At 42.0% G+C, this 27844-nt stretch overlaps 1 protein-coding gene and 1 long non-coding RNA gene across 3 annotated transcripts; both read right to left on the reverse strand.

The window, feature by feature from the left end:
- Positions 1 to 6218: 6218 nt before the first annotated feature.
- LOC115204916 (uncharacterized) lies at positions 6219 to 7797 on the reverse strand. Its single transcript, XR_003880523.1, has 3 exons — positions 7551 to 7797; positions 6937 to 7077; positions 6219 to 6625 (listed from the first exon to the last, which is right to left on the reverse strand). It is a non-coding gene; the product is annotated as an uncharacterized LOC115204916 (long non-coding RNA).
- A 10084-nt stretch (positions 7798 to 17881) lies between these two features.
- Positions 17882 to 24757, reverse strand: LOC115206000 (phospholipase D3). 2 transcript variants are annotated; one of them, XM_029772496.1, is made up of 13 exons: positions 24356 to 24757; positions 23037 to 23142; positions 22837 to 22935; positions 22698 to 22748; positions 21427 to 21584; positions 21043 to 21223; positions 20827 to 20944; positions 20537 to 20664; positions 20092 to 20292; positions 19779 to 19918; positions 19463 to 19628; positions 19254 to 19353; positions 17882 to 19089 (listed from the first exon to the last, which is right to left on the reverse strand). In XM_029772496.1, the coding sequence occupies exons 3-13, from the start codon at positions 22861 to 22863 to the stop codon at positions 18902 to 18904; spliced, it is 1458 nt and encodes a 485-aa protein (XP_029628356.1). In that variant the 5' UTR covers positions 22864 to 22935; positions 23037 to 23142; positions 24356 to 24757; the 3' UTR covers positions 17882 to 18901. The 2 variants fall into 2 exon arrangements, with proteins under 2 accessions (XP_029628356.1, XP_029628357.1); XM_029772497.1 differs by lacking the exon at positions 23037 to 23142.
- Between the last annotated feature and the right edge of the window lie 3087 nt (positions 24758 to 27844).

Below are 27844 nucleotides of genomic sequence, written 5' to 3' on the forward strand. Positions count from 1 at the left end.
TGACTGCACTATGTGAGGACAGAAACCCAGACATTTGATATGGTAAAGCTAATATGAAATGTACAAACATGGCAACCAGAAAACCTATATCTGCTAAGCATCCCCTCCAGCTATGGATCCCTGTCTCAGACCAGGACAAAATCCAAGCATTTAAGAAGACACAAGAAGGAAACAGATCTCAGTAGATAAGCCAGCACAGACGTCATATAACACCAGGAATGTCTGCCAGATAAGGTTATACTATCTTAACACAACTGTCAGCTAAACAATGCTCATATCCTCTTCTCATTTCACCATGACCAGGACCTCCGTCTAGGTGTATTTATAGTCAAGAGACTTGGTGGGGAACCACCCTTTAACATAAATAACAAGAGCAAGAGATGGAATTTGTCTGTGATATGTTTCAGAAGGGAGGTCAACTGGAGTGGTAGGGGTTGCTAGTGCTACCACACAGCACGACATTGAAGCAAGTGGATGGTTAAAACTAAGAACTGATTTGAGTTGCATCTCTTCATAGAAAAAAAAAGTTAATGTGAAATAAAAGCCACTTTGGAACACACATTTCTTCCAATAAAAATAGATTGGATTAACCAATAGATTTGATTCAAGACAGAATAAGTCAATGTTGTCACTCATCAATATTGTGTCACCAGAGACTCATCTATTGAATGCAACTCAACAAAGCAATGTCTATCACAATGGGGCTAATGAATAGCAGACCCCCATCACTCGTCCCCCATCCCTACTGACCTGCATTGGAAGAGGGTGTCCAGGTGACTCTGAATATCCCACGTAGACACTCACACATGGTCCGAAGAGACGCAAACCCACAGAGCACACACACACAAACACACTTTGACACACTGAGAAACAAACAAAAAGAGAGAGATGGGTGCAACTGAATGGACAGATAATTATCTGAAGGTTAGCACTCTGTCTGTCAGTAGGCTGGTGGAAGACCTGGCTGTTGCTGAGCTAGTGTGTAAAAAGAGGGTCCCAGGCTGGGAAAAAGAGAGCGAGAGGGATAGATAGAGAGGGAGGGATAGATGGATGGATGGATGGAGAGAGAGAGGCCGACAGGAGCGAGACGGGACAGAATGGGGCCACATTAGCTCAAGTTGAGAGTCAGCAGTTTGGGTGTCCCCCTGGTAAAGCCCTACTCTTTTGTTCGGTGGCGGGATGGCTTTAGCCCCAGCCCAACACGGCCTTGTAAGCAGGCTTAGTGTTAACTGGCCAATGGACACCATGTCAGACAAAGCTCAAAATCAGCCACAATATAATCAAAAGAAAAACACATTCCCCCTGCCTATCCTGTGGTTAACAGGCCAACAGGTAGCCTAGTAAGATTATCATACTGTACAGTTAGTCACACACTAGTACCACTACTAACTATGAGCCATGAGGCTGGAGGGACAACTTGAGAACTTGGGGAAAGAGTTCAACAATCGTTTTCAAACTTGATTCCAAACAGTGTAATCACTTCAGAGGGACTGAGAGCTGAGTCCTTATCAATGCAGTGAAGTACTACCAGAGCATTTTGTTGATCATGTAAGGCATCTGAAGCATGCCCAGTGGCGATTTTAGCATGTAAATCTTGGTGGGGCAAAAAAACAAGTGGGATGCATGCCAGCAAAGCCACTACACAACACAACACGAAACAATACATTAATTGCACTATAACAGTGACAAACGGTGCCCACAAACTGTTAGGGCCAACATAAAGCTGTCCCAACAGCAGAGTCCCAACAGCAGTCCCAACACCTTACCACTGCTACACCTGGCTATCAGCGAAACCTTGTCTGGCAGCGAAACAGTTCATTTAGCATCATTTACTGCCTTTTAAAAAAACATAGCTGATATGGCTGACTTGCTTAAACAAATGTGGTTTATACTGACAACTGAGATGTACAAACTATGGCCCAAGGGGACGACAAGCACATAAGAGGCAATCCGTAATTTTGATTAAGACATTAATGAGCGAGCTAGGACAGACGTAGTTAATATAACTATTTGTTCAGCACTTTTGAAATGTACAGCAACAGAATTCAGAACAAGGGCCATTCTTACAGTGTTCTCCCTGTACACCGAGTCAGAACCGTAGGATAAATAAAGGGGGCATATAAGCAGACAATGAAAGCTCTTAAAATATTAGATTATGACATTTCTCAAAAACAGGTTATAGGCTACGTGTGCACCACCAAGTCAGAACAGTAAGCAAAATTAAGAGGTGAAAATAGACCAAAATATTAGGGTGAGGCACAAGGGCTACTAACAGCTTACTACACAACATACACTTACTATTACTTTCTTAGCTACAGTATACATATCTCCCAGGCATATTACATAATTTATGCAGCAGCGTACAAGGCATTTTTGGATTCCCCTTCTTGTGCTGTGGTCACTTGACCAGGAAGGTGGCACGGCGGTCCTTCGCGGACAAATTTTGTCATCAAACTTTGTCATCAAAGTCTGACATTCTCTGGATTTATGGTGCTTTCAAGACAACTGAGAAATCAAAATCAAAAAAGGTTGAATCATGATGACGTCAGTGATCTTCAGGTCGTAGCTCTAGAAAGAAGCCCAAGTTCCCGAATTTACAATTCTGAGTTGGATGAAAGTTTTTCCTGAGTTCCCAGTTGTCTTGAACTCACTAAAGTCAGATTTTGTAGTTCCGAGTTAACAGTTGTTTTGAGCGCAGCACAAATAATGCTTCATGTTGAATCATTTTAAACTAGGAAAAGAGACCCTTAATCTTAGACTTGGGACCACATAGCCACTCCACTGAATAGCAGGCTAAGGATTGCTTTGCAATGCTTGCAATTATCCACACTGATTCCTCCCAAACCACTCATTGTAGAATTTGCAATTTCCAACTTTTTGTGGAATGTTTATGTCCAATGGCCGATGAGCACCGATACATTTTATCTATAATTTCTCTTCATTATTTATCTTCATAAGACAAGGATTAAAAATGATTTGCCAGTAGATTGTCGACTTAGTTCATGATGATGACTGCTAGCAAAGATTTTGAAAGTATGATGTTGATATGATCAGTCCAATCAAAGCAACTGTAGATATAATGTGATTTGACGTAATTGTATCTGTGGCCAATAACCTTGATTCATTCCTGGATGGGCACTTCTAATGTAACTCTATGGCAGAACCCAACGGGCTAGAATTTTCTAGCTCTACCCTTGGACTTGGAGGTGACGCAGTATCCCCATGAGTGACAGAACACCGAGCCAGTCACGGTGCAACGCCACATATTTTCTGCTGGTTTGCCCCATCACTACAGAAAGCACTGAGCTAGAGTGAAACACTTGCATTTTGGAGCTGCCTTACTCAAAAAAACAAAAAAGAGACCATGTTTGTATGCGACTTTAACTTAATGATATATACAGTTGAAGTCGGAAGTTGACATTGTCATTAAAACTCCTTTTTCAACCACTCCACAAATTTCTTCTTAACAAACTATAGTTTTGGCAAGTCGGTTAGGCCATCTACTTTGTGCATGACACAAGTAATTTTTCCAACAATTGTTTACAGACAGATTATTTCACTTATAATTCACTGTATCACTATTCCAGTGGGTCAGAAGTTTACATACACTAAGTTGACTGTGCCTTTAAATAGCTTGGAAAATTCCAGAAAATTATGTCATGGCTTTAGAAGCTTCTGATAGGCTAATTGACATCATTTGAGTCAATTGGAGGTGTACCTGTGGATGTATTTCAAGGCCTACCTTCAAACGCGGTGCCTCTTTGCTTGACATCATGGGAAAATCAAAAGAAATCAGCCAAGACCTCAGAAAAATTTATTGTAGACCTCCACAAGTCTGATTCATCCTTGGGAGCAATTTCCAAAAGCCTGAAGGTACCACATTCATCTGTACAAACAATAGTATGCAAGTATAAACACCATGGGACCACGCAGCCATCATACCGCTCAAGAGGAGACGCGTTCTGTCTCCTAGAGATGAACGTACTTTGGTGCGAAAAGTGCAAAACAATCCCAAAACAACAGCAAAAGACCTTGTGAAGATGCTGGAGGAAACAGGTACAAAAGTATCTATATCCACAGTAAAACAAGTCCTATATCGACATAACATAAAATGGAGCTCAGCAAGGAAGAAGCCACTGCTCCAAAACCACCATAAAAAAGCCAGACTACGGTTTGCAACTGCACATGGGGACTAAGATCATACTTTTTGGAGAAATTGTCCTCTGGTCTGATGAAACAAAAATAGAACTGTTTGGCCATAATGACCATCGTTATGTTTGGAGGAGAATGGGGGAGATTTGCAAGCCGAAGAACACCATCCCAACCGTGAAGCACGGGGGTGGCAGCAATATGTTGTGGGGGTGCTTTGCTGCAGGAGGGACAGGTGCACTTCACAAAATAGATGGCATCATGAGGTAGGAAAATTATGTGGATATCTTGAAGCAACATCTCAGACATCAGTCAGGAAGTTAAAGCTTGGTCGCAAATGGGTCTTCGAAATGGACAATGACCCCAAGCATACTTCCAAAGTTGTGGCAAAATGACTTAAGGACAACAAAGTCAAGGTATTGGAGTGGCCATCACAAAGCCCTGACCTCAATCCTATGGAAAATCTGTGGGCACAACTGAAAAAGTGTGTGCGAGCAAAGAGGCCTACAAACCTGACTCAGTTACACCAGCTCTGTCAGGAGGAATGGTCCAAAATTCACCCAACTTATTGTGGGAAGCTTGTGGAAGGCTACCCAAAACGTTTGACCCAAGTTAAACAATTTCAAGGCAATGCTAACAAATACTAATTGAGTGTATGTAAACTTCTGACCCACTGGGAATGTGATGAACGAAATAAAAGCTGAAATAAATCATTCTCTCTACTATTATTCTGACATTTCACATGTGGCGGTCCTCATGAAAGCCAGTTTCATCATAGCGCTTGATGGTTTTTGCGACTGCACTTAAAGAAACCTTCAAACTTCTTGAAATTTTCCGTCTTGACTGACCATGTCTTAAAGTAATGATGTACTATCGTTTCACTTTGCTTATTTGAGCTGTTCTTGACATAATATGGACTTGGTCTTTTACCAAATATGGCTATCAACCTTATACCTACTGTACCTTGTCAAAACACAACTGATTGGCTGAAACGCATTAAGGAAATCATTTCCACAAAATAACTTTTAACAAGGCACACACGTAATTGAAATTCATTCCAGGTGACTACCTCATGAAACCGGTTGAGAGAATGTCAAGAGTGTCAAGGCAAAGGATGGCTACTTTGAAGAATATCAAATATATTTTGATTTGTTGAAAACTTTTTTGGTTACTACATGATTTCATATGGTATTTCATAGTTTTGAGGTCATCACTACTATTCTACAATGTAGAAAATAGTACAAAATAAAGAAAAACCCTTGAATGAGTAGGTGTTCTAAAACATATTATTATTTATTTATTTTTGCATACAATAAAATCACCGGGCCGCCAGTTGGGGAACCCTGGTTCAGACAAGCACAAAAGCACATTCATCACACGTGATTCCAATGATTCAATGACTATAAGTTGGTGGAAACTTGATTCATAGATCCTTGCTGAGAGGACTGAAGATGCCCTGGCAGAGAGAAAGAGCTCCAGCAGAGGTCCAGGAAGGCAACCAAATCAGCTCCCCATTCAAAGACACCAACTCAAAACATTAACAACCAGATGGAAACCCCTCAGTACTTTTATTTCTAATGAGCTGTGAATAGTTCAATCATGTGAGCCATTTCCCACAGGAACATATAAATTACATAATATACTCAGGATGCTGATCATCCAAACATAACATCCTGACATACAATTGGAGCAACTACAGTATATTAACATTTCTAATAATCATATCAATATTCTGCAATAAAAAATGTTATACCCTAAAATGAACACATTATAAGTAATACAAGGCTATTGAAGATATTTAAAGAAAAATCCACACTTGATTAGCAATTGACCAACGCAACTTTCACCTGGTGATAGCAGAATTCAGAGTTTGAATCCACTCCGCCGCTTACCTGATTTGCTGTCACTTGGGAAGCATGAGAATATCCCCTGAATGTGATGAAATCTAAGTGTCGCTGCTGACCATTCATAACTGCCAACAGCCGATCCAATAACACTTGAAGTGGTTAAAAGGAGGTATCCTAATTGTATGATGCCATTCAAAAGCACGAGGAGATAAGGAACAGAAGTTCAGGATCAAAACAGTACTTTATTTCCCACATAAGTGTAGTATAAACTTGGCAGCAAATCCACAGGTCACACATAGTCCTGATTGCACTAACCTTTTTGCATTTCCATAAACATGACTAATACTGTATGTGACAGAATTGAATCAAAAACAATCTGTTTATAACAAATAATGTAAACATTTTCACTGCTATGAACAGGACGAATTGTTAATAGTGATTTTACTTTTATTGGCTGAGCTACTCATCCCAATAATAGATTTGTACTGGACATCGTGTTAGAAAGGATTGGTCAATAGACCAGGGCTTTGATCCTCTGGTCCTCCGCAATGCCTTTTCAATCCCTTGCTTTGATGGTCCTTCCATCTGCCATCACTTGCTTGCAGATCCTCCAGCCACTGGTCCTACAGCTACGCGATAACAGACATTAGAGTCACCAAGCAGAATACACAACTAAGGAAAACATGAAAAGGGGTAGGGAACATCAGCGAGCAGCAAACCATGACAATAGTTTGAATGAATAAAATCATCATCCATAATGAAAGAAACCATTGTGGCGACAAACCAAATCCTCCAGGACCAAATGCAGCCCACCATGTCTAAGTGTGTGGATTGGAAACTGTGTAAATGGTACTAATTGATGTAACTGGAAGAGAAATGTGGTTCCTGGGCTATAGGCTGGGATAGAAGGAAGCCAACTCGCAGTGGTAGAGGAACCCACCTCAAAGTCATCTGCTGCCCACGGTGGAGCCAGACACCACCGATTGAGACATCCCAGACAGTCCCCTGTGGCACCAGCACGGCAAAGGAATGGCCCTCGTCTGCATCTGGTCCAGCCTAAATAATCTGGAAAGGGAGAGGGCTGGAGAGGATCATAGGGGTAGAAAATAATAGAAATATGGGTAAAATAGCTAAAATAATAGTGAAAAACTACAGCCCAGTAACTACACTTTCCATAGAGAGGGACAAAAGGAGAGATCAGGCTTGGGTCCTGAATGCTATGTTAGATTAAATGGCTAGATATCAATTAAGATAGAGATCTCATTCCAGGCCATTTAGAAAGAGTACACCCCAAACCCACCCCTTGCCCATACTCCCCTGGGTAAATAGAACCACCCAGATGGGTGGGCCACTCATTGGGTTGTAGTGGAATTCTCAAAGGCCCTGGGCCCGGCATGGGGAGCGCCAGGCAGGGAGGAGAGTGACGCCCACGACTTCTGTATGCACCCTCGTGACCACACCTGCCCACTGGCACGACAGGATGGTAATTAAAGTGCATTTGTTCTTTTAGTAGGAATATTTCTATCAAAGGAAAACACCCTTTGGCTGCTGTACCTAAACACAAACCAAGATCCTTCCTCCTTACTGGTATGTAAGGTCATCTTAGAGGTCTTTCTTTTCCATTAAGGAGTCCAGCAACACCAGCATCTGTGTGGGAAAGGCCATATGACATGTTCATCATCCAGACCAAATGGTTAGCCCTACAGAATCAATATTCAATGGGAAAGTTGGAGAGTGCAGAGTTGTCTCCCTCTAAGGGGCAGGGAGCAGGTGAGTAGGGGGTAGTCTGAGTGATTAGGGGTGAGGAGGGTGGGCTGGCGGGCGGCTGTTCCAGGGTGGTGCTCGGAGCGGAGGCTCCACTGTAAACACAGGACATTCAGAGAGCGGCATCCTGTCCTGATAGAGGACTGCACCGCCAATCGACCACCATGGCTGTAGGCAGTAGGCACGTACCTCTCCACCCTCCCTCCTCTTCCCCACTGGGTGAAGGCACTGGCACGGGGAAACAACAATAAACTCTGGTCTGGGCTTTGCGTACTTCTCTACCTGACGACATGGCATTACAGAAATTGTTCTAAGATCTGATCATGATAGAGAGTGACGCACATCCGTGTTCACTATGAAGTCCAGTGCAGACTGCACCTTATCATGGTCCAGTGCATACCTTTTTCTGACTGATAGGCCTCTGATTTACAGAGAGCCTTCCCTGACAATCCACAAAGCATTGATAATGGCTGTTATTCAGCCATGACGTGGTTATTAACACATGCTAGAAAAAGTATTGTCAAAATGTTATCTTAGATCTAATGATGAGAATGCGAAGCAGTACTGCTCGCCATCTGACCTCACTACAGCTATGGAAACTGCATCAATGCTGCCTACCAGTGCTCAAACGCTGCTACTACAATGTAGCAATATACTCTACTAATCAGACTAAAACTAATGTTTAACATTCAAATGTATCTGAATCAATAAATACTGAATGGCCAATCAGGTAACTGATCAAACTAGCAAAGAAAAAAGCATGCAGATTTTCTTTCTGGGCGTCTGAAATGCCCGGCACACAATAGCTGCCCATAGTTGGCAATGGCAATGCTCTACTCTTGGCACTGGGAGCGGTCATCCAAGGCAGGAACCTGAATGATGAAATGGTTAGAGTTAACCTAACTAAACTTGTAAATAAAGTATGACTTCTTTTGACCTTGAGAAGGTTTAACATAATGAAAGTGATAAATGCAGAGAAAAAAAGACAACCTTATACCTTTAATTCCGGAAGTATTTAGTATCTATTAAGATCCTCATTGGCTGCTCCACTGAGCTATATGAGGACGTATCTTGGTGTTTAAACTGGACCAGCAAGGAAAGCATTTCCAGAGATTAAAAGGGATTAGCCATGAATGATAAATAAGAAGTGACACTAACGGTGAGTTTACACCAGGAAGCGGCATTGCGCGGTGAAACATCGAAGCCATTCACTTTCAATGGAAGGAAAGCAAGAGAAGCAGAGTGGGCAGGGGACCATTGAGCGATGCGAGCATGGGCGAGGGAGCTGAACAGGGCGGAACTAAAGTTGAATTTTATTCAAATCCTCTGCGATAACGCAACGTGAGTGACCAATTGAAGCTCACCATAGCTTCCAACCCCTACTGGATTGGCTGACAATGGCTGTTGAAATGTAGCACTGCTTAGCTGCTTGCTAGCGTGTTAGCACCCACACGAGGGCGAGGTTAGCGTGGCTAGGAGAGTGCCACCTTTATAGTGTAAGGCGGTAAGGGCTGGATTCAATCTGTATTGCTGAAGACAGGGGTGCAACTTTGGTTTTAGAAGTGGGGGGGACATATTTATTTTATATATATATACATAAACTCAGCAAAAAAAAGAAATGTCCTCTCACTGTCAACTGCATTTATTTTCAGCAAACTTAACATGTGTAAATATTTGTATGAACATAACAAAATGACACAACTGAGACATAAACTGAACAAGTTCCACAGACATGTGACTAACAGAAATGAAATATTGTGCTCCTGAACAAAGGGGGGTCAAAATCAAAAGTAACAGTCAGTATCTGGTGTGGCCACCAGCTGCATTAAGTACTGCAGTGCATCTCCTCCTCATGGACTGCACCAGATTTGCCAGTTCTTGCTGTGAGATGTTACCCCACTCTTCCACCAAGGCACCTGCAAGTTTTCAGACATTTCTGGGGGGAATGGCCCTAGAGCTCACCCTCCGATCCAACAGGTCCCAGACGTGCTCAATGGGATTGAGATCCGGGCTCTTCGCTGGCCATGGCAGAACACTGACATTCCTGTCTTGCAGGAAATCACGCACAGAATGAGCAGTATGGCTTGTGGCATTGTCATGCTGGAGGGTCATGTCAGGATGAGCCTGCAGGAAGGGTACCACATGAGGGAGGAGGATGTCTTCCCTGTAACGCACAGCATTGAGATTGCCTGCAATGACAACAAGCTCAGTCTGATGATGCTGTGACACACTGCCCCAGACCATGACAGACCCTCCACCTCCAAATCGATCCCGCTCCAGAGTACAGGCCTCTGTGTAACGCTCATTCCTTCGACGATAAACGCGAATCCGACCATCACCCCTGGTGAGAAAAAAACACGACTCGTCAGTGAAGATAACTTTTTGCCAGTCCTGTTTGGTCCAGCGACGGTGGGTTTGTGCCCATAGGCAACATTGTTGCCGGTGATGTCTTGTGAGGACCTGCCTTACAAAAGGCCTACAAGCCCTCAGTCCAGCCTCTTTCAGCCTATCGCAGACAGTGTGAGCACTGATGGAGGGATTGTCCGTTCCTGGTGTAACTTGGGCAGTTGTTGTTGCCATCTTGTACCTGTCCCACAGGTGTGATGTTCGGATGTACCGATCCTGTGCAGGTGTTGTTACACGTGGTCTGCCACTGCGAGGACAATCAGCTGTCCGTCCTGTCTCCCTGTAGCGCTGTCTTAGGTGTCTCACAGTACGGACATTGTAATTTATTGCCATGGCCACATCTGCAGTCCTCATGCCTCCTTGCAGCATGCCTAAGGCAAGTTCACACAGATGAGCAGGGACCCTGGGCATCTTCTTTTGTTTTTCAGAGTCAGTAGAAAGGCCTCTTTAGTGTCCTAAGTTTTCATAACTGTGACCTTAATTGCCTACCGTCTGTAAGCTATTAGTGTCTTAATGATCGTTCCACAGGTGCATGTCCTTTAATTGTTTATGGTTCATTGAACAAGCATAGGACACAGTGTTTAACCTCTATGGGACCGGCGGGACGAATTCGTCCCACCTACGTAACAGCCAGTTGAATCCAGTGGCGCGATTTTTAAAACGTTTGAAATACTATTACTTCAATTTCTCAAACATATGACTATTTTACAGCTATTTAAAGACAAGACTCTCGTTAATCTAACCACACTGTCCGATTTCAAAAAGGCTTTACAACGAAAGCAAAACATTAGATTATGTCAGGAGAGTGCCCAGCCAGAAATAATCAGACACTCATTTTTCAAGCTAGCATATAATGTCACAAAAACCCAAACCACAGCTAAATGCAGCACTAACCTTTTATGATCTTCATCAGATGACAGACCTAGGACATTATGTTATACAATACATGCATGTCTGTTCAATCAAGTTCATATTTATATCAAAAACCAGCTTTTTACATTAGCATGTGACGTTCAGAAAAAGCATACCCCCCGCAAACTTCCGGGGAATTTACTAACAATTTGCTAAATTACTCACGATAAACGTTCACAAAAAGCATAACAATTATTTTAAGAATTATAGATACATTACTCCTCTATGCACTCGATATGTCCGATTTTAAAATAGCTTTTCGGATGAAGCACATTTTGCAATATTCTAAGTACATAGCCCAGCCATCACGGGCTAGCTATTTAGACACCCGGCAAGTTTAGCCTTCACCAAAATCGCATTTCCTATAAGAAAAATGGTCTTACCTTTCCTGTTCTTCGTCAGAATGCACTCCCAGGACTTCTACTTCAATAACAAATGTAGGTTTGGTCCCAAATAATCCATCGTTATATCCAAACAGCAGCGTTTTGTTCGTGCGTTCTAGACACTATCAGAATGCTAAATCACGGTCGTGCGCATGGCGCAGAATGTGACAAAAAAATTCTAAATATTCCATTACCGTACTTCGAAGCATGTCAACCGCTGTTTAAAATCAATTTTTATGCAATTTATCTCGTAGAAAAGCGATAATATTCCGACCGGGAATCTGCAATTAGCTAAACAGCCGAAGGTAAATACTCCACGGGGGCGAATCGCGCACGCGCCTAATTCTATTGTCCACTGATGCAACACTTGGAAAGGGGGATTCTGTGTTTCAGCCTGAGGCTGCCTCGTCATCGTTCAGGTTTTTCCCGGGTTCTGAGAGCCTATTGGAGCCCTAGGAATTGTCACGTTACAGCTAAGATCCTGACTCTTCAATAAACAGAAGCAAGAACAACAACACCTTGTCAGACAGGGTACTTCCTGCATGAAACCTTCTCAGGTTTTTGCCTGCCATAGGAGTTCTGTTATACTCACAGACACCATTCAAACAGTTTTAGAAACTTTAGGGTGTTTTCTATCCAAACCTGAACAATAATATGCATATTCTAGCTTCTGAGTTGGTGTAGGAGGCAGTTAAAAATGGGCACATATTTTTTCCAAAATTCTCAATGCTGCCCCCTAGCCCGTAGAGGTTAAACCCTTTACAAGAAGATCTGTGAAATTATTTAGATTTTTATGAATTATCTTTGAGAGACAGGGTACTGAAAAAGGGACATTTATTTTTTTGCTGAGTTTATATTTATTTAATCCAGTCGTTTAAACGCTCCAAACAGCCTACCCGACCACTCGGAGGCGTCCGCATGGTCCTAAAGCACACTTTGTATCCCATTCCAATTATAAAACTGGGGGGGACAAAAATGCAATTTCAGAATGTATGGGGGGGGGGGACATGTCACCCCCGTCCCCAGTGAAAGATGCGCCCCTGGCTGAAGCTCCGGGTTCAAATTTAAAGGTGATTTCATTGCCATTAAATTGCCATTAAATTCCAATTGAGCTAGCAATAATGATACTTCTATGATGAGATTGAATGCAGCCCTTATCTATTTTCCTTTTATTTGGGGTCCTAAATGGTTCAAAGTGTGACAAATATTATACTCTGGTGTTCTGGGTATTGTTTTATAATCTTCAAATATTAATGATCACAAATAATCTTATCAATCGTATTGTTCTGGGCAGTGTTGGGGGAGCTACTCTGAAAATATAGTTTACCAAGCTACCAATTATTTCACACTGGAAGAAGTTAAGATCAGTGGTGGAAAAAGTACCCAATATCATACTTGAGTAAAAGTAAAGATACCTTAATAGAAAATGACTCAAGTAAAAGTGAAAGTCACCCAGTAAAATACTACTTGTGTAAAAGTCTAAAGGTATTTGGTTTTAAATATACTTAACTATCAAAAGTGAATGTAATTGCTAAAATATACTTAAGAATTAAAAGTAAAAATAAAAGTGTAAATCATTTTTAGGTCCTTATATTAAGCACCATTTTTTATATATATCTATACGAATACCCAAGGGTACACTCCAACACTCAGAGATAATTTACAAACGAAGCATTTGTGTTTAGTGAGTCCACCAGATCAGAGGTAGTAGGGATGACCAGGGATGCTCTCTTGATAAGTGTGTGAATTTGGACCATTTTCCTATCCTGCTAAGCATTCAAAATGTAACGAGTACTTTTGGGTCTTAGGGAAAATGTATGGACTAAAAAGTATATACATTTGTTCAGGAATGTACTGAAGTAAAAGTAAAAGTTGTAAAAAAATATAAATAGTAAAGTAAAGTACAGATACCCCAAAACACTACTTAAGTAGTACTTTAAAGTATTTTTACTTCAGTACTTTACACCACTTGTTAAGATTCACTAAAGCTACCCTACCCGTAACAAAAATATTGTTTAGTTAACAAAAGTTACTTTGAAAAAGTTGTTCACTACATCCAAACTACTTTGTGAAATGTCATAGACTACATATTGCAAGACAGATCAATTTGGGGTCATATGTTAACAGAATGTGAACTTTAGCCTACACAAAAACTGTCAACACAAAAAAAACACAAACACAAAAACTGTCAACACAAACTGCCTACACAAAATAAGAGAGAATTAGGCAAGAAATGAAATGATTGCCTACTTCACCTAGATTTCATTTTGTTTCTACAACAAAGTAGTGTGTAGTTCCAGTAGTTAGCTAAACTGCTACATGGTAAAAAAGCAATTAACTACTGAAAACACTCTAGATTTGAATTTAGTTTAACTACTACCAAGCTATTGCAAAATGTAGTTAAATTACTAGTTGAACTACATGTAGTTCACTATTCCCCAGCACTGGTTCTGCGGATGTTTTGTCCACCAATGTTAGGCTAACCCCAAAGTGACCTTGGAGGGTCATTACTGATACCGTTATACGGAGTCTACAATGAAGTCAAGGCAAACCACACACATCCTATAATTTGCCTGTGTTAGACTCAAATGTATGTATAAATTCAAATTAGTGTCACACCTCGAATTATTTAATCAATTCATATGAAAGCCTATTATCGCGTTATGAAACTAATTAACAGTGTTTTGCATTGAGAACTGTGTGTGTGAGATCAAAAAGGTTAGTGAAAAACGTAAGCTACCAAATCACCAATAACATATAAATTGTAACAGAAATACTTGTATTCTTACCTCATCTTTATGGTGAATGACTTAAACGTTCGAAATTCAATCTGTAAATTTTTGGAAGCCTCACCCAAGGGCTCCAGTTCGAGCGCCCAGGCATCATAAGATAACGGGACAATAATGTCGTGGATAGAGCATGAGCTGCACAATTCTATAGCCTACCAACCACTCCTAAAAAGAAAAACAATAAATGACTGCGATAATTAACTACAAACTGTAGAGCAAAATGTATTGTGTTTGATATAGGCCTATATACCGTCATTTTTGCCCCGTCACAAACTAATTGGTGACATAACATATGCCCCTCCTTCGTCTGATGATGTGGAAAGGGTTGGATAGGTGGAGGCCATGGACATCGGAATTATATTGTAGTCTCAAAGATTATACACATAGACAAGCATAGGTTACTGTATGTAGGCATTCGCTAGGCCTAGTCATTTTTTCTGGAATAAAAACAGTGAACAAATGTATTTATTTATTTAGCCTCTGTATTATTGTAATAATAATAATACTCTATTCATACATTTTTAATCATGTATCATCATCATCATCATAAATGCCTAATTTGTTGTCTTATCGGTATTAACCAACTAATATAATCGATGATGATTGAGGATGATGATGATGATTTTCAAAAAATTGGTCATTTAACAAGTGAAGGTATTGTAACTTATGCAAATAGCTTAATGCTGATGAAACTTTCAAAATAGAATGCTTAGAATTGTTAGATCGCCCAGGTAACGTTCCATGGAATTAGAACTATTGACAAGATGTTTATAATTGATATTAAAATCACTACATTTTTATTTAATTTATTTTCAGCATCATCTTTTCTTTCGTTTTTTTTTGTTTAAAAAAAATAATGAATAATAAATAATAATCATTTTGAATTAAGAATTTAAAAAATATGTAAAAAATAAATAAAAATCACTACAAAGAGAAGGAAGCAAGCTGAGAATGAGAGTTCTGAAACTGAAGTCTACCACACTTTGGATATAGTGGGAAAGGGCACCTTCGGAAAAGTGTCAAAATGTTGGCGTGATGGAGAATTAGTGTCGGTAAAAATTATGAAAATTGATATTCACCGAAATAGAAAATGAATTAAAATTAATTAGGTGCTCTTTCCCCGAATAATTTAAAGACAAGCCACATAGTTCAATTTTACGAGGCATGTCGTGACCAAACTAATTATTACCTGTTTTTTTAACTATTGGAGAAGAACCTGTATCAGCTTCAGAAAGAGAATGGTTTCAAGCCGACTGCGGTTAGCAACATTGGTACCATCACGTGTCAGATGATAGAAGTACTAGCAAAGCTGAAGGAACTCGCCATCATTTATGCTGATTTGAAACCTGAAAATATAATGGTCGTGGATCATTGTCGCCATCCCTTCAGCATAAAGTTGATTGATTTTGGTTCTGCAAGTATTTTCAGCGAAGTGCATTTTGTTAAGGAGCCATACATCCAATCCAGGTAGAACCTCTGTTGCACCACAAGCTTTGTGATATCTTGTATTTATGAATGTGATCATTAAAACAAATTCAGGGTGTCTGTGTGAACCCAAAATGACTACTTCCATTCTGTGAGAAAGTGGACATGTGGTCTCTGGGTTGTGTAATGTCAGAGTTGTTCCTTGTTCCTTGGTTGTTCCTTGGATGGCCTCTGTATCATCATCATATTCAGAGTTTGATCAAGTGAGGTACATCTGCGAGACGCAAGGACTACCGCAAGCCCATCTGCTCAACATGGCCAGCAAGGTTCACAATTTCTTCAAGCTCACCGCCAACAGTCAAGGAGAGAATAAATGGCAGCTCAAGCCCAACAAGAAGCGTCCCCCCCTCAGGCACAGAAGGCCGTACCCTGGGGAAGCAGCAGGGGTCGACGGATCGGAGGAGGTACATCCTCTCCTCCCTGGACCAGCTGGAGACCATGGAGTTCACAGAGCACGACCCAGAGCTCCGCAACGAAGACGTGGCAGCAGAAGTTGTGGACCGCCGGAACATGGTGCAGCTCCTCAAGCAGATGTTAACCTTGGACTCCCACCAGAGGATCCTACCCAATGCAGCCTTACACCATCCTTTCATCAGCATGCACCACTTACGCATGTACCCAGGCTACAACCGCTACTATGAGAAGTCCGCTCAGGCTCTCCGTGATTCAGGATACAGCTCCAGAGCTGTAGGTCTCACCGTCTGAATGCAGAGGGGGGCCAGCGGTTCCTGTACCCCAGGGAGAAGGGGGCTCACCTGTCATGTCCCCTAGGTCAAAATCCCCATGACCACAGGGAGAGCTACCCACCATCCTCAGAGGGCTTCCAAGGTAACAATGGGGTTCTCTCCCAGAAGACCCCAGTGAGCCTCAGTCCCCCACAGCGCTGATTGAAGACCCGATGGAGAGCCTGTGCATTGTGGACGAGGCCACCATGGGGGTATGGGCAGAGGAGGACGCCCAGTGTGCCTTCCATTCGTCCAGCTCTGTGAAACTCTCAGGTCTCCAAGCCAACCTCCAGACAAGTGAAAGCGGTGCCTTCCAGGAGACTGAGCTAGACTGTACTCTCTGAGGCTCCACCAGCAGAGTGGACCCATGCTGTCCTATTTCAACAGGCTGTGTGAGAGCCAGCGCCTGAGGCAGTCAGTGCCTAGGTCCTCACGGTCCGATCCTACCCACTGGTTGAGCTACACCTCTGGGCCCCAGGTGGACAAAGCAGGTGAGCCCAAAGGCTCCAGTCTCTTTTTTAGGGACTCTACCAGCCAACAGGACCTTGCAGGACCCAGGGAGCAGGCAGTGGCAAAGGAGGCAGCCTGTGATTATGGCCTGGAGGTTAGAGTATGTCATTTTGGAGATACAAAATCATGTTCAGTAGAGATTAGGACCATAATACTGTAAAAAATACTGTGGGGATTACAATTCTGGAACGGTTTTGTAATTTTGGTATCCCACTCTCCCACAGGAGATCCAGTTTCTCCTTTTTGAACCTGAAGGCTACTCCGGTCATTGTGGCCAATAGTGGCTGGCATGGACCTCGGATCCAGAGGTGGCCTTCTACCTGGGCTACGGCCCCCCAGCCTGCTGTAGCCATGCAGCAGCACTACCTACATTTTACATTTACATTTTAGTCATTTAGCAGACGCTCTTATCCAGAGCGACTTACAGTAGTGAATGCATACATTTCATACATTTTTTTTTTTTTTTTTCCTGTGCTGGCCCCCCGTGGGAATCGAACCCACAACCCTGGCGTTGCAAACACCATGCTCTACCAACTGAGCTACAGGGAAGGCCAACAGTCAAGGAGAGAGTCTCCACTACAGAGTCTCCTGGAGGGAGGGGGTCAGCAGATACATGTGCCAGTGCCACACCAAAGCTGAGGGCTTCCAACAGCCCCTCTTATTCAATGTGATCTCCTCAATTCACAAAACAGACACTCTGCCAATGCAAAGCAGGCCTGAATAGACAAGTAAACCCGCTTTTTAAAACAGTCCTCTGAGAATGTTGTCGTAATGAGTTTCATATTTGACTGCACAATGGATAAATACATTTATAATTTGCAAGACTGCATGCATTTTTCATGGTAATAAAATAAGAGACTTAGTTATTCCAAACACTTGTGCATACAACTGCTAAAAATGGAATGATAGACAACTGTTTAAATTCAATTTATTAGGGACATTACCGCATAAAAGGAAGTAGTGTGTACAAAATGCAATCAATATCGTACAATACTAGCGCTTGCCAAATAACACACAGTGCAGTGCTTTTAAACACTTATTTTGACAGTTGCATTGACAACATTCTCCACTGCACTGCTCACATAAACACGCTCCACGCAGTGCAAATTCCAGAAAAATATGTTTTCTAGACTTTATTGCACACATATGAAATCAGTTACTGCACATTTCTATGGCAAACCTACTAGTTTGAAAGCAAGAAGGATTCAGAATGATTGAATTGAAAAAAAACCTAGTCTAGGCCACATAGAAAAACAAGGCACAACACACCAATCATACATGAAAAATAATAAAAAGGATCAAACCAGCATGCCTAGAAAGGTCAGTCCAAACATTCAACACAATAATATAGCAATCTCCCTGAGATTCACTGGGATGTATTCCCAAAGAGTTAAAGTTTATTAAAAACACAGGCTTGTGTATTGATCATTGAGGCGATAAGACACACTGCAGAAGGAAGCATAGTTTTACCCATCTTCTAGTACAGTACATATCTACTACTACTGCTGCAATTAGAAAAAAAATTGTGCTGCAATTTAAGAAATCATCCCAGAAACTGCTGCTGATTAGAACTAGTGTACAGGGACAGAGAGAAGAAATGTGCATACTTGGCAACAACAAAAAACTTTGAATCCAGTTTCGACATGCTATATTGGCCCGCTTACATCCTATACCTCCTCATGCTTGCTTGGAGGACACAAGCCCTGTAACAGTCTATAGCGGCGGTTCCCAACTCCAGTCCTCAAGTACCTCCAACAGTACACATTTTTATTGTAGCCCCAGACAAGCACACCTGATTCAACTTGTCAACTAATCATCAGGCCCTCGATGAGTTGAATCAGTCGTTTTTTTGACGGGGATACAACAAAAATGTGTGCTATTGGGGGTACTCGAGGAGTTGGGAACCACTGGTCTAGAGTGTAGTATTGTATCTAACACACCATTTTGAGGTCAGTGTGCTGGTGGATTGGGGTGCTGTAGGCAGAGTCCCAGTCCCTTTCGAACACGGCCTGTAGTTGTGCCTGGACCGTAGGCTCCACTGACTGGGCAGCCGTTTGGTTCACCACCAAAGCCGATCCAGCAGTGTTCACAAAATAGTCTCCAGACCAGTTAGAGGTACCTGGTGATCAATGGGAAACACAATAGAGTTGCATTTTGTAGTGCATGGGATCTGATATGTGCAGAAATTCTGAGAAGTTACCTCTGGTTTTAACATTAGAAATTGTTGATCAGAATGATACAGTAGCATGACTGGTGCATATGCTATCTAGGAGAGAGAATTACCTATGTAGGCAACCTTGTCTGTCACCATGTACTTGTTGTGGTTGACTCTGGCAAAGGGGATTTCTTTCTGCTTTGGATTGACTGGCACAATAAAAAGTTTCTGTAAAACAGTGAAGAAGAGCTTATTATCTAACAATTGCTCTTCTGGAGGAGCTTGACATACTAAGGATGATAAGTGAAGTGCATGAGTAGCGAGAGGTCCTACTCACCACCTGGACATCCAGCTTCGCCTTGGGTTCCTGCACTGAATCCAAGGCTTTCAGGAAGGGGATCATGACAGGCGAAGAGCTCGCCCAACAGCTGATGAGCAGGCGCACCTTCACCCGCTTCTCGTATGCCACACGTCTGATCTGAGTGTCAATTTCTGCCCAGTAACTGTAGTGGACGCCACACAGAGGGTTAGGCCAGAGTCATATGGGTTAAGCCTTGTGTGCTTTATTAATTATACACTGAATACATAAAAAAAAAATTAAAAAAAAAATCGCACACTTTGGTGAGGTTAACACATTAAAATAGAAGGCTTACCGTTTGGGTTGTGAAAACTCCATGGTGGGCAGGTAGTTCATGACAGCGATGTAGACAAACTCCCGTGCGTCCTCCATCACACTGAGAATAGACTGCAGGTCTCCGGTCCTCCCGGCAGCACAGAAAGATGGTGGAGAGCTCTGAGGGTACAGCACAGTCAAATTAACTATAGTAGTATGCTGAACATAGGACCAGAGAACAGGAATATGGATAATTACATAACCAGATTTCACAAAAATGGTCCAATTTGTATTATATGATCCAATTATTGGATTACTTTCTCTGAAAATGTGCACCTTCAGTCAATTCTTACCGACAGATACACGCTGGAGGCTGTGCCGTTGAGTGGCAGCTGCAGGGGCGTGTCCTTATTGTAAGGAGTGTTGAAACTGCTGGGCCAAGGAGACGGGATGGGTGTGTCTTTTTGCCCAAGGTACCAGTAGGCCTGGAAGATCTTCCCCAGGTCTGCAGCCAAGCAGCTGCAGTTGTACACCACAGCTCCCAGCTCCTTCACCTAAACAGGACAGCAACAGAGGACATGTTTCACAGATTAAACCAAAGCTACTTTCCCACCACTTGATGTGCTAATTTTAGACAATACCCTGCCACTACAAACTTGTGATACGTTTACATTTGAAAAGAACAAGGAAATATAATTACTTCCTCCAAAAACCACAAGCATAACTTTTCAAATGGTTGAAAAAACAAACAGAAATGATGGGGGTGAGGCAGGGTTTGAGGGCACAGAGGAGACTCACCTGGGTAAGGGACCTCCAGTCCATGTTGGCACTGCCAATATAAATGTGCTTGTTGTCTACCACCCAGAACTTTGTGTGAAGTACTCCAGTGGTCAAATCCCGCATGTTCACAGCTCTTACATCAGCACCTAAAAAAAATAGAGCTACCATTATCACAACAAAAAGCAAACAGAATAATACTTCCTTAATGAAGGTAGCAGCTTGATTGGTGTCCATTTAACTTACATTTTACTTTAGTTTAACAAATTCAATGGAATTGGAAACAGAAATGCAGTTAGAGAACCCCTTACCAGAACTTTTTAAGAGATTAATGTCTTCCTGAGGTTGGGACTCTCTTGGTGTATTTACAGCGATGCGGACAGAGAGCTTCCCAGACACCTGAACTAGCCTATTCAGGACATCCTCACCCTATAGACAAAACATAACTGTTTAGAATAAAATAACCCACATCTACCAACAGGTTAGATCTGACATCGCATTACCTGCCAATCACAGAACACACTCACCTGATTCGCTGTTGGCTCCTGAGTGCCTGTATCTTTGTTGGTGAGCGTCCAATAGAAAGACGCAATGTCCACGCTACTGCGAGCCTCACTAATCAGGTTGAGCCAAGCCTGGTAGATGGATGGGTTGGTGACACTAGAGTTGAACTCTAACCCCTCTGGGATGCTCTCCAACAGAACGATTCTGGAATAGAGAAAGGAAGCGTCATTGTTTTACTACATCCTTGAACAGTTAATGATAGGACCTGTTCTGCAAAACATGACCATGGTGGTTAAACACATAACCACAAATGAGTTAAAGCTGCAGAATAATAGAGTATGAATGAGAAGAATAAGATGTTTACAGTGAGCACATGAACAGTGGGAATTGGGCATTGTCCCACTCACTTGCAGGGGTCGGTGCAGGTGTCAGTGAGAGGAAGTGGGACCTTGAAGCCGGGCTTGTTTGGGGAGGAGTTAACCACGGGAAGCACCAGGGTCTGGAGGAACAGGGCAGCCAATAGCAGAGTGGCCACCCCAGTGAGACCCAGCAGACATCTATAATACTACACACAGAGATGGCTGGGTGAGGAGCACAGTCATGTAGAGGCGACCGTGACCAAACCACCCTGACCAAAGAGGAATGAGATAACGGTTATGGAACGGAGGTTGTATATAATCCCCATGAGTCCTGTGAGAATCTGTCTGGGTAAAGGACTATTTTTCCTCTAATTCAGTGGTTGTTGTTTTCAGTAGTCCATAGTAGACACATTCACAAAAAAAAAATCATTTCAAAACGATGCCCGAGTAGATATTTAGCTTTGAATGTCCTGATCAGTCCTGATGTTGCCAGTTTGAGTCAATTCCTACAACTCCCAAGATTCCCCTCTCTCTAACTGGCTGGTGTGTGGTTTGAATTTGGTCCAACGCGTAGGTGTTAAAAGTGCTTCAACCTCAAATATAAGACAGGAGAGATTATTTCACAGAAAATAATAATGTTCCTCGAGTTGTTGGAGTTTAGAGTGAAGAAAAGAAGCTAACAGCCATGCTCTGTGCCCTCTTAAGTCTCGTCATTAAGCAGCCCAAGCAGAGCCGTTACTATGGATACTCACAGACACACGCAGAGCCACGATGAGCAGAGCACATGCAGAGCGAGCAGGGTGCAGGTGACACACAGAGAGGAACAGCTAATGGATTTACTAATGGAGGAAGTTATTTCGGGTTTTGGGCAAAAGCAATCTGGCCTGGGTAGGGTCTAAATGTCGCTGGCATGGGTAGGGCTCAGGCAGGGCTCTAGAAAACATTGGTCACAGAAGATAACTTGAATTACACGCCCAACGTCAGTTGAACAGCGCGAGAGGTGGAGTTTGCCAGCGCGTGCTGCTTTCTGACAATCACTGGCATAGAAGAGCAGGGTGGAAGTGCAAAGTCTCGCATGCAATTTTTTGACAGACGGGGTGCTTTGATAACTATGATGCAACCACATGCTAAATGATGATATTTCCAGACCCCATGCATGGTGGATTGACTAGAAATATACGTGAAAATTGATTTAGGGTTTTACCCTTTAACTCACATCCTTGGCCACTGACTAAAGTGTGTGTCTGACTGTAGGTTTCAATCATCTTTTTACACCATTTTCATTAGGTTACTTGGTAAATATCATTAACGTTTGATACCATCTGTCCTTTCCTGCAGGACTCTTCTCTCCTTGACTCCACATCACACATCTGCACCAGAAGAAGATAATAACAAGTTAGAAAACTTAAGACAAAAGTCTACCAAAACTTACGACAACAGTACTGACAAAAACCTTACCTTCTCGTATGGAATATCAGAAATCATTGTTACAGAGTATTGTCTCTTTGGACAAAGTTCTTCAGGATTCTGATCAGAAAATGCAGCTCAGAAAAGTCTCTAAACAAAACAGAAGAAAATGACATCAAATCATGTAAGACCAAGCTATATATTTTTACATTTTAGTCACTTAGCAGACTCTCTTATCCAGAGCAACTTACAGGAGGAATTTGGGATAAGTGCCTTTCTGTTTGTCGTTGAAGTGACAGGAACCATGTTGAGCTGTATCTCTACGGTGCCTGATGAGTGACCTAACTCACTGTGCCCCTATATCACAATGAATGGTGGAGTACAGTACTCTGTCAGTAATGTTATTCCAGCCACGACACACCATTGTCGCCACACTGCCTCTGCCCCTCCAATTCTATAGGAGCGTGTCAAGACCTATTCATAATAGGAAAGTTCTGGGTGTCATTAACAATATAGAAGAAGAATGACTGATGTCAAAGCTACAGGCCAGGAGTGTTTGCAGGCAGGTGTTCACGATAATGCACAGGCCTATATAGTGCATACTACACATATAATTTGACAAACAGTATGCGAGATCCTTCAGAGCACATTTTATGGCGCAACATTTCATTTGTCTCCAATTGGATAATATGCGTTTTCTGGACAAAATGTTACAGAAAAGCAGAAGCTGAAACAGTTTCTGAGGAGAAGTTAAATTAGCTGTCTCTGGGCTGCAAGTCACGTCTCAACTGAGGGCAGGGCTCTAGCGACTATGAATGCGCTATCAAGCTACATGAACTTAAAAGGCAGAACATTAACAGAATCACGTTGACCATTTTGGGTAACACACAAAAATAACAAATGCTTTTAGTCTAACAAATGACATTGTTAGTGCTAAATTCAACAGGGAGCCTCTCACAAAACAGGTCTGTTGTGGTTGACCTTGTCTGTTTATCTCTTCGTAAGAATCTACATTTGCAGGGAAATACGAGTTAGAATGCTTATGGGGTGAGTCAGCGTTAGAGAAAATACTATTTATTTCAAGCTTCACCCTTGAAATGGTTCTTCAACTACACCATGTCATTAGGGAAGATAAGATTACTTTTTGGATCTTGCCCCATGGTAATTGGCAATAAGTCATGGACAAACACAGTTATGCGTTGTTCCCACATCCATGGTATAGTGAAATAAAGACTGATAAAACATATAGTTTCAGATGTTATGTTTATGTTCCTCTTTCTCCCTTGCCAGTAAATTGGAGTCGTACCACGAATGAATTGCCTATGGACATTGAAAAGTGATGTGGGTGGAATACCCAGTGTAGGCCTGTGCCATTTACCTGTTTTTATTTGCTGAACTTGCCAGGCAACTAGATATCATATTGCATGAGTATTGTACCCGTTGATCATGAATATACCTTCATCAAAAGCTTACAGCGATGACATTGTTTCGATGTTTGGAGCGTGCCTAGACGATCAAAGGCTATATAAGCGAGAAGTAAAACAACAACAAAGGGCACTCATATCCATACCTGAAATCACGTGGCCAGTCCGTGTGAAATCTTTCATGGAGTAAATGATCCTTAATGTTATTTACCGGTTACATTAGCCTACTGTTTTTAACAGTTACATGTTGATAAACAAAATGCTATGCCAGAATGAGAAACGACCAGAGCATACCAGTTCCAAATAGACTACACCGTCTCGAGCTTGTGGTCATGTGACCAAGTCTAAACAACCAATAAAAATCCAACCCAACGTCATATGTGAGGCATCACACCTAACGTCTGAAACTAGTTCGCGAACATACTGGTCTTGACAAGAACAAACTGCCGGGAGGTTATCTTCTGCACGGTTCAGCCAATCCAGTAAATGTGGCGGAGTGGTTAAGATAGACTGTCGCCTTGTTAACGCCAAAAGTGGATGTCGCGTCACAGGTTGTTTTTCCATTTCCCCCGAAAACCAGAACATCCCGTCGTCGGGGACTCTGCAGGCTAGGCAGAGGCTACATCCATAGAGATACATAGAGGACTCATCTGTGCCATTATAGCATCTGTGACAGGATGGCCAGCGCCATTGAGGCAATCTCCATTTGGAAGTAGTACATTTTATCCTTCACGATTAGCTGATCCATTCTGATGACCCAGTTGGACATGACTCCAACAGGGTCACCAGGAGGGATCAGCCAATGAAGTTGGAAGTCCCACCTAGTTGACTACATTAAAATGGTGGAAGACCTCAATGGCGCTGCCCATGCTAATATAGCTTTTTGGCTACTGGAGGCCTCTATCCTACTCTATGGCTACATCACACCAAAAGCTCCTCACTGCACTCGCGATGTACTTTGAAAACCGAATGAGGGCACTGTAAGATCATAGCAAATCCTATTGGGTTTATTCTTGGCATTGCCATAGAAACCTGTTGTTTCTACACATTTTCAACATATGTTCGACTGCAATGTAGCCTAGGCCTAAAGGAGCTTTATGGCTAACCCTCTCTAAGGGAGGCAGTAGGTATATACAGTACCTATTATGATGGCCCATTTTATCTGATTATACTGATTCTGGCAACAATCCACAATTACTGTGACTGATACCAAAAGCAGGTAATGCGTAGGCCGAATGGAGAAGTCCCTTTTATAGTGTGTACTCTCCAACAAAGGTGTTATGTCACAAACTCAATAGTGGCGCCGCATAAGACCCCAACTCTGTTCAGATTAATGTGATAATAAACAATACGCAAATATATGCTTATAATAGCAAAAAATAACAATAATCTATACATCATCATCACACACACATACACACACTGTTTATTTGATCATAAAGTGTTGCGTAATTTGCTGCGTGTTTCAGTGCATTGAGGCAAGGTGCGGGAAAACGAAGCGGTACTAACGTCCCCAGGGAGGGGACAGCGGTTGAAGGGCGAGGCCCTCGGGAACTGTTGCTCATCCAGGATACGATCCGGTGAATAACTCTGAAACTGTCGCTCATCCAGGATACGATAAGGTGTATAACTCCTCGCGTCATACCAAGTAACGATACTTTCTCTATGAATTATGCTGTAGGTATGGACATTGTCCATATACTCGGTGGTGCTCTGACCAGTTCTAAATGGTGCGATGAAAAAGTACATATATATTTTTTTATAAATAAACATAAGTAAATAATGATCACTTGCATGTGAAGGAAGTGACGTTGGATAATGTTGACTATTGTTTCTTGACTATTGTTTCTTGTTTTGCTTCTCGTTGGCCGACTGCAAGGCAAACGAATTCATGGAAATGTTTTTAAAAATTAGTTTAGAATAGATCTAACATTTTATTAGGCCAAATTATGTTAAAAATCATACATTCACATATTTAGGGTGTTTTTTTTATGACAGCCCAGAGACCAGGCAACTGCCCCCCAAAAATGTTTGCCTACTGTTTGGACGGTGTCTGCGGGTCCTTTCATGTGAACCCGGTGACCCCCCCCCCCCCCCCCCCCCCACCAGACTGACTAGGGCCTAGCCTAACCCAGATCGAATACCTGCTATTGATTGTTTCCAATCAATTTAATAATAATAATACTTTTTCATTTGTAAACTGCATTTCCGACGCTCAATGCGCATAAGGTAGAAAACAAAACACAGACAAAAGTTGTCAACCATACATTGAAAAGCAAGCACAATACATCATACCATTACAAAATACAGACTTTAATGGCTAATATGCCGAAATCACTCTGCCATTTCCTGGTTGCAAAAATTCGAATAGTTTCCCTAATTTCAGTTTATCTGACAAAACAAGCAATGAATGGTGTAGAGAATCATTGTACCATCTAAACCGTTGGGAATATATTTTCAATAACCCAAAATATTTTATTTTCAGCTGTTTGAAGCTGGTGTACAAAACGGAAAGTAAGAAAAAACTAAACTTAAGAATGAAAAGCATAGAAAAGCGCCTATAGAACAGATCACCCGCTTATGAGACTTGCTTTCAATTAGAATGGCAGATCTATAACAGATTTCTATGTGAATTTGGTTGGGTCACCCCAAAAATTCATATTGCAGATTAAGCGGTCAAACATTAAAAGCTAGCTTGAATAGGTAGGTCTTTAGTTGTGTTTTAAACAAGGAAATTGAAGAGGCCTCCTTGACATGTGTAGGTATAGCGCATTCCACAGCTGAGCGGCCACATGTGAGAAGGCCCTGTCACCCATGCTGCACTGGTTTGTTGCTGGTGTGACCAGGCTGTTTGAGTCCGATAATCATTGTGTGCGTACTGGGGAATAGTTTGCTAGAAGTTGGTATATGTATTTAGGTGCATCACCCTTGAGGGCCTTAAAGGTGAGCAGCAGAATCTTACATTTAACCCTGTATTGAACAGGAAGCCAATGAGGTTGAATAAAACGGGTGATGTGGGTTTTTGTGTAGTTTGTGAGAGGATCTTGGCAGCTGTGTTCTGGATCATCTGGAGTTGAGACAGGAGTTTTTAGAACACCTACTTATTCAAGGTTTTTTCTTTATTTTTACTATTTTCTACATTGTAGAATAATAGTGAAGACATCAAAACTAAGAAATAACACATGGAATCATGTAGTAACCAAAAAAAGTTTTAAACAAATCAAAATATATTTTATATTTAAGATTCTTCAAATAGCCACTGTTTGCCTCGATGACAGCTTTGCACACTCTTGGCACACTCTTGGCAGTCTCTCAACCAGCGTAGTGTATTTGTGTGTCGTCAGCATAAAAATGAAAGTGTAGTCCAAATCCTCTGATTAATATATCAAGTGGCAGCATGTACCGTATATAGAGAACAGGAGTGGCCCCAGAACAGAGCCCTGTGGGACCCCTTAATGTGACCCTAAATATGTTTGTGCTTTCCACAGTAGGCCTACCTACTGTAACCACATGGTGCCAGAAAGTCTGAAAGAGGAGGGATGGAGATGGTGAATTTGCTGAAGCTTACTAGTTCCTCTCTGCAAGGGATGGTTATCCAGTTGATAAGGTTAGGTTCACTTGATGGATGCCTTCTC

The sequence above is a fragment of the Salmo trutta genome, chromosome 13 (genome assembly GCF_901001165.1).
Source record: "Salmo trutta chromosome 13, fSalTru1.1, whole genome shotgun sequence".
In the NCBI taxonomy this organism is placed as follows: Eukaryota; Metazoa; Chordata; class Actinopteri; order Salmoniformes; family Salmonidae; genus Salmo; species Salmo trutta.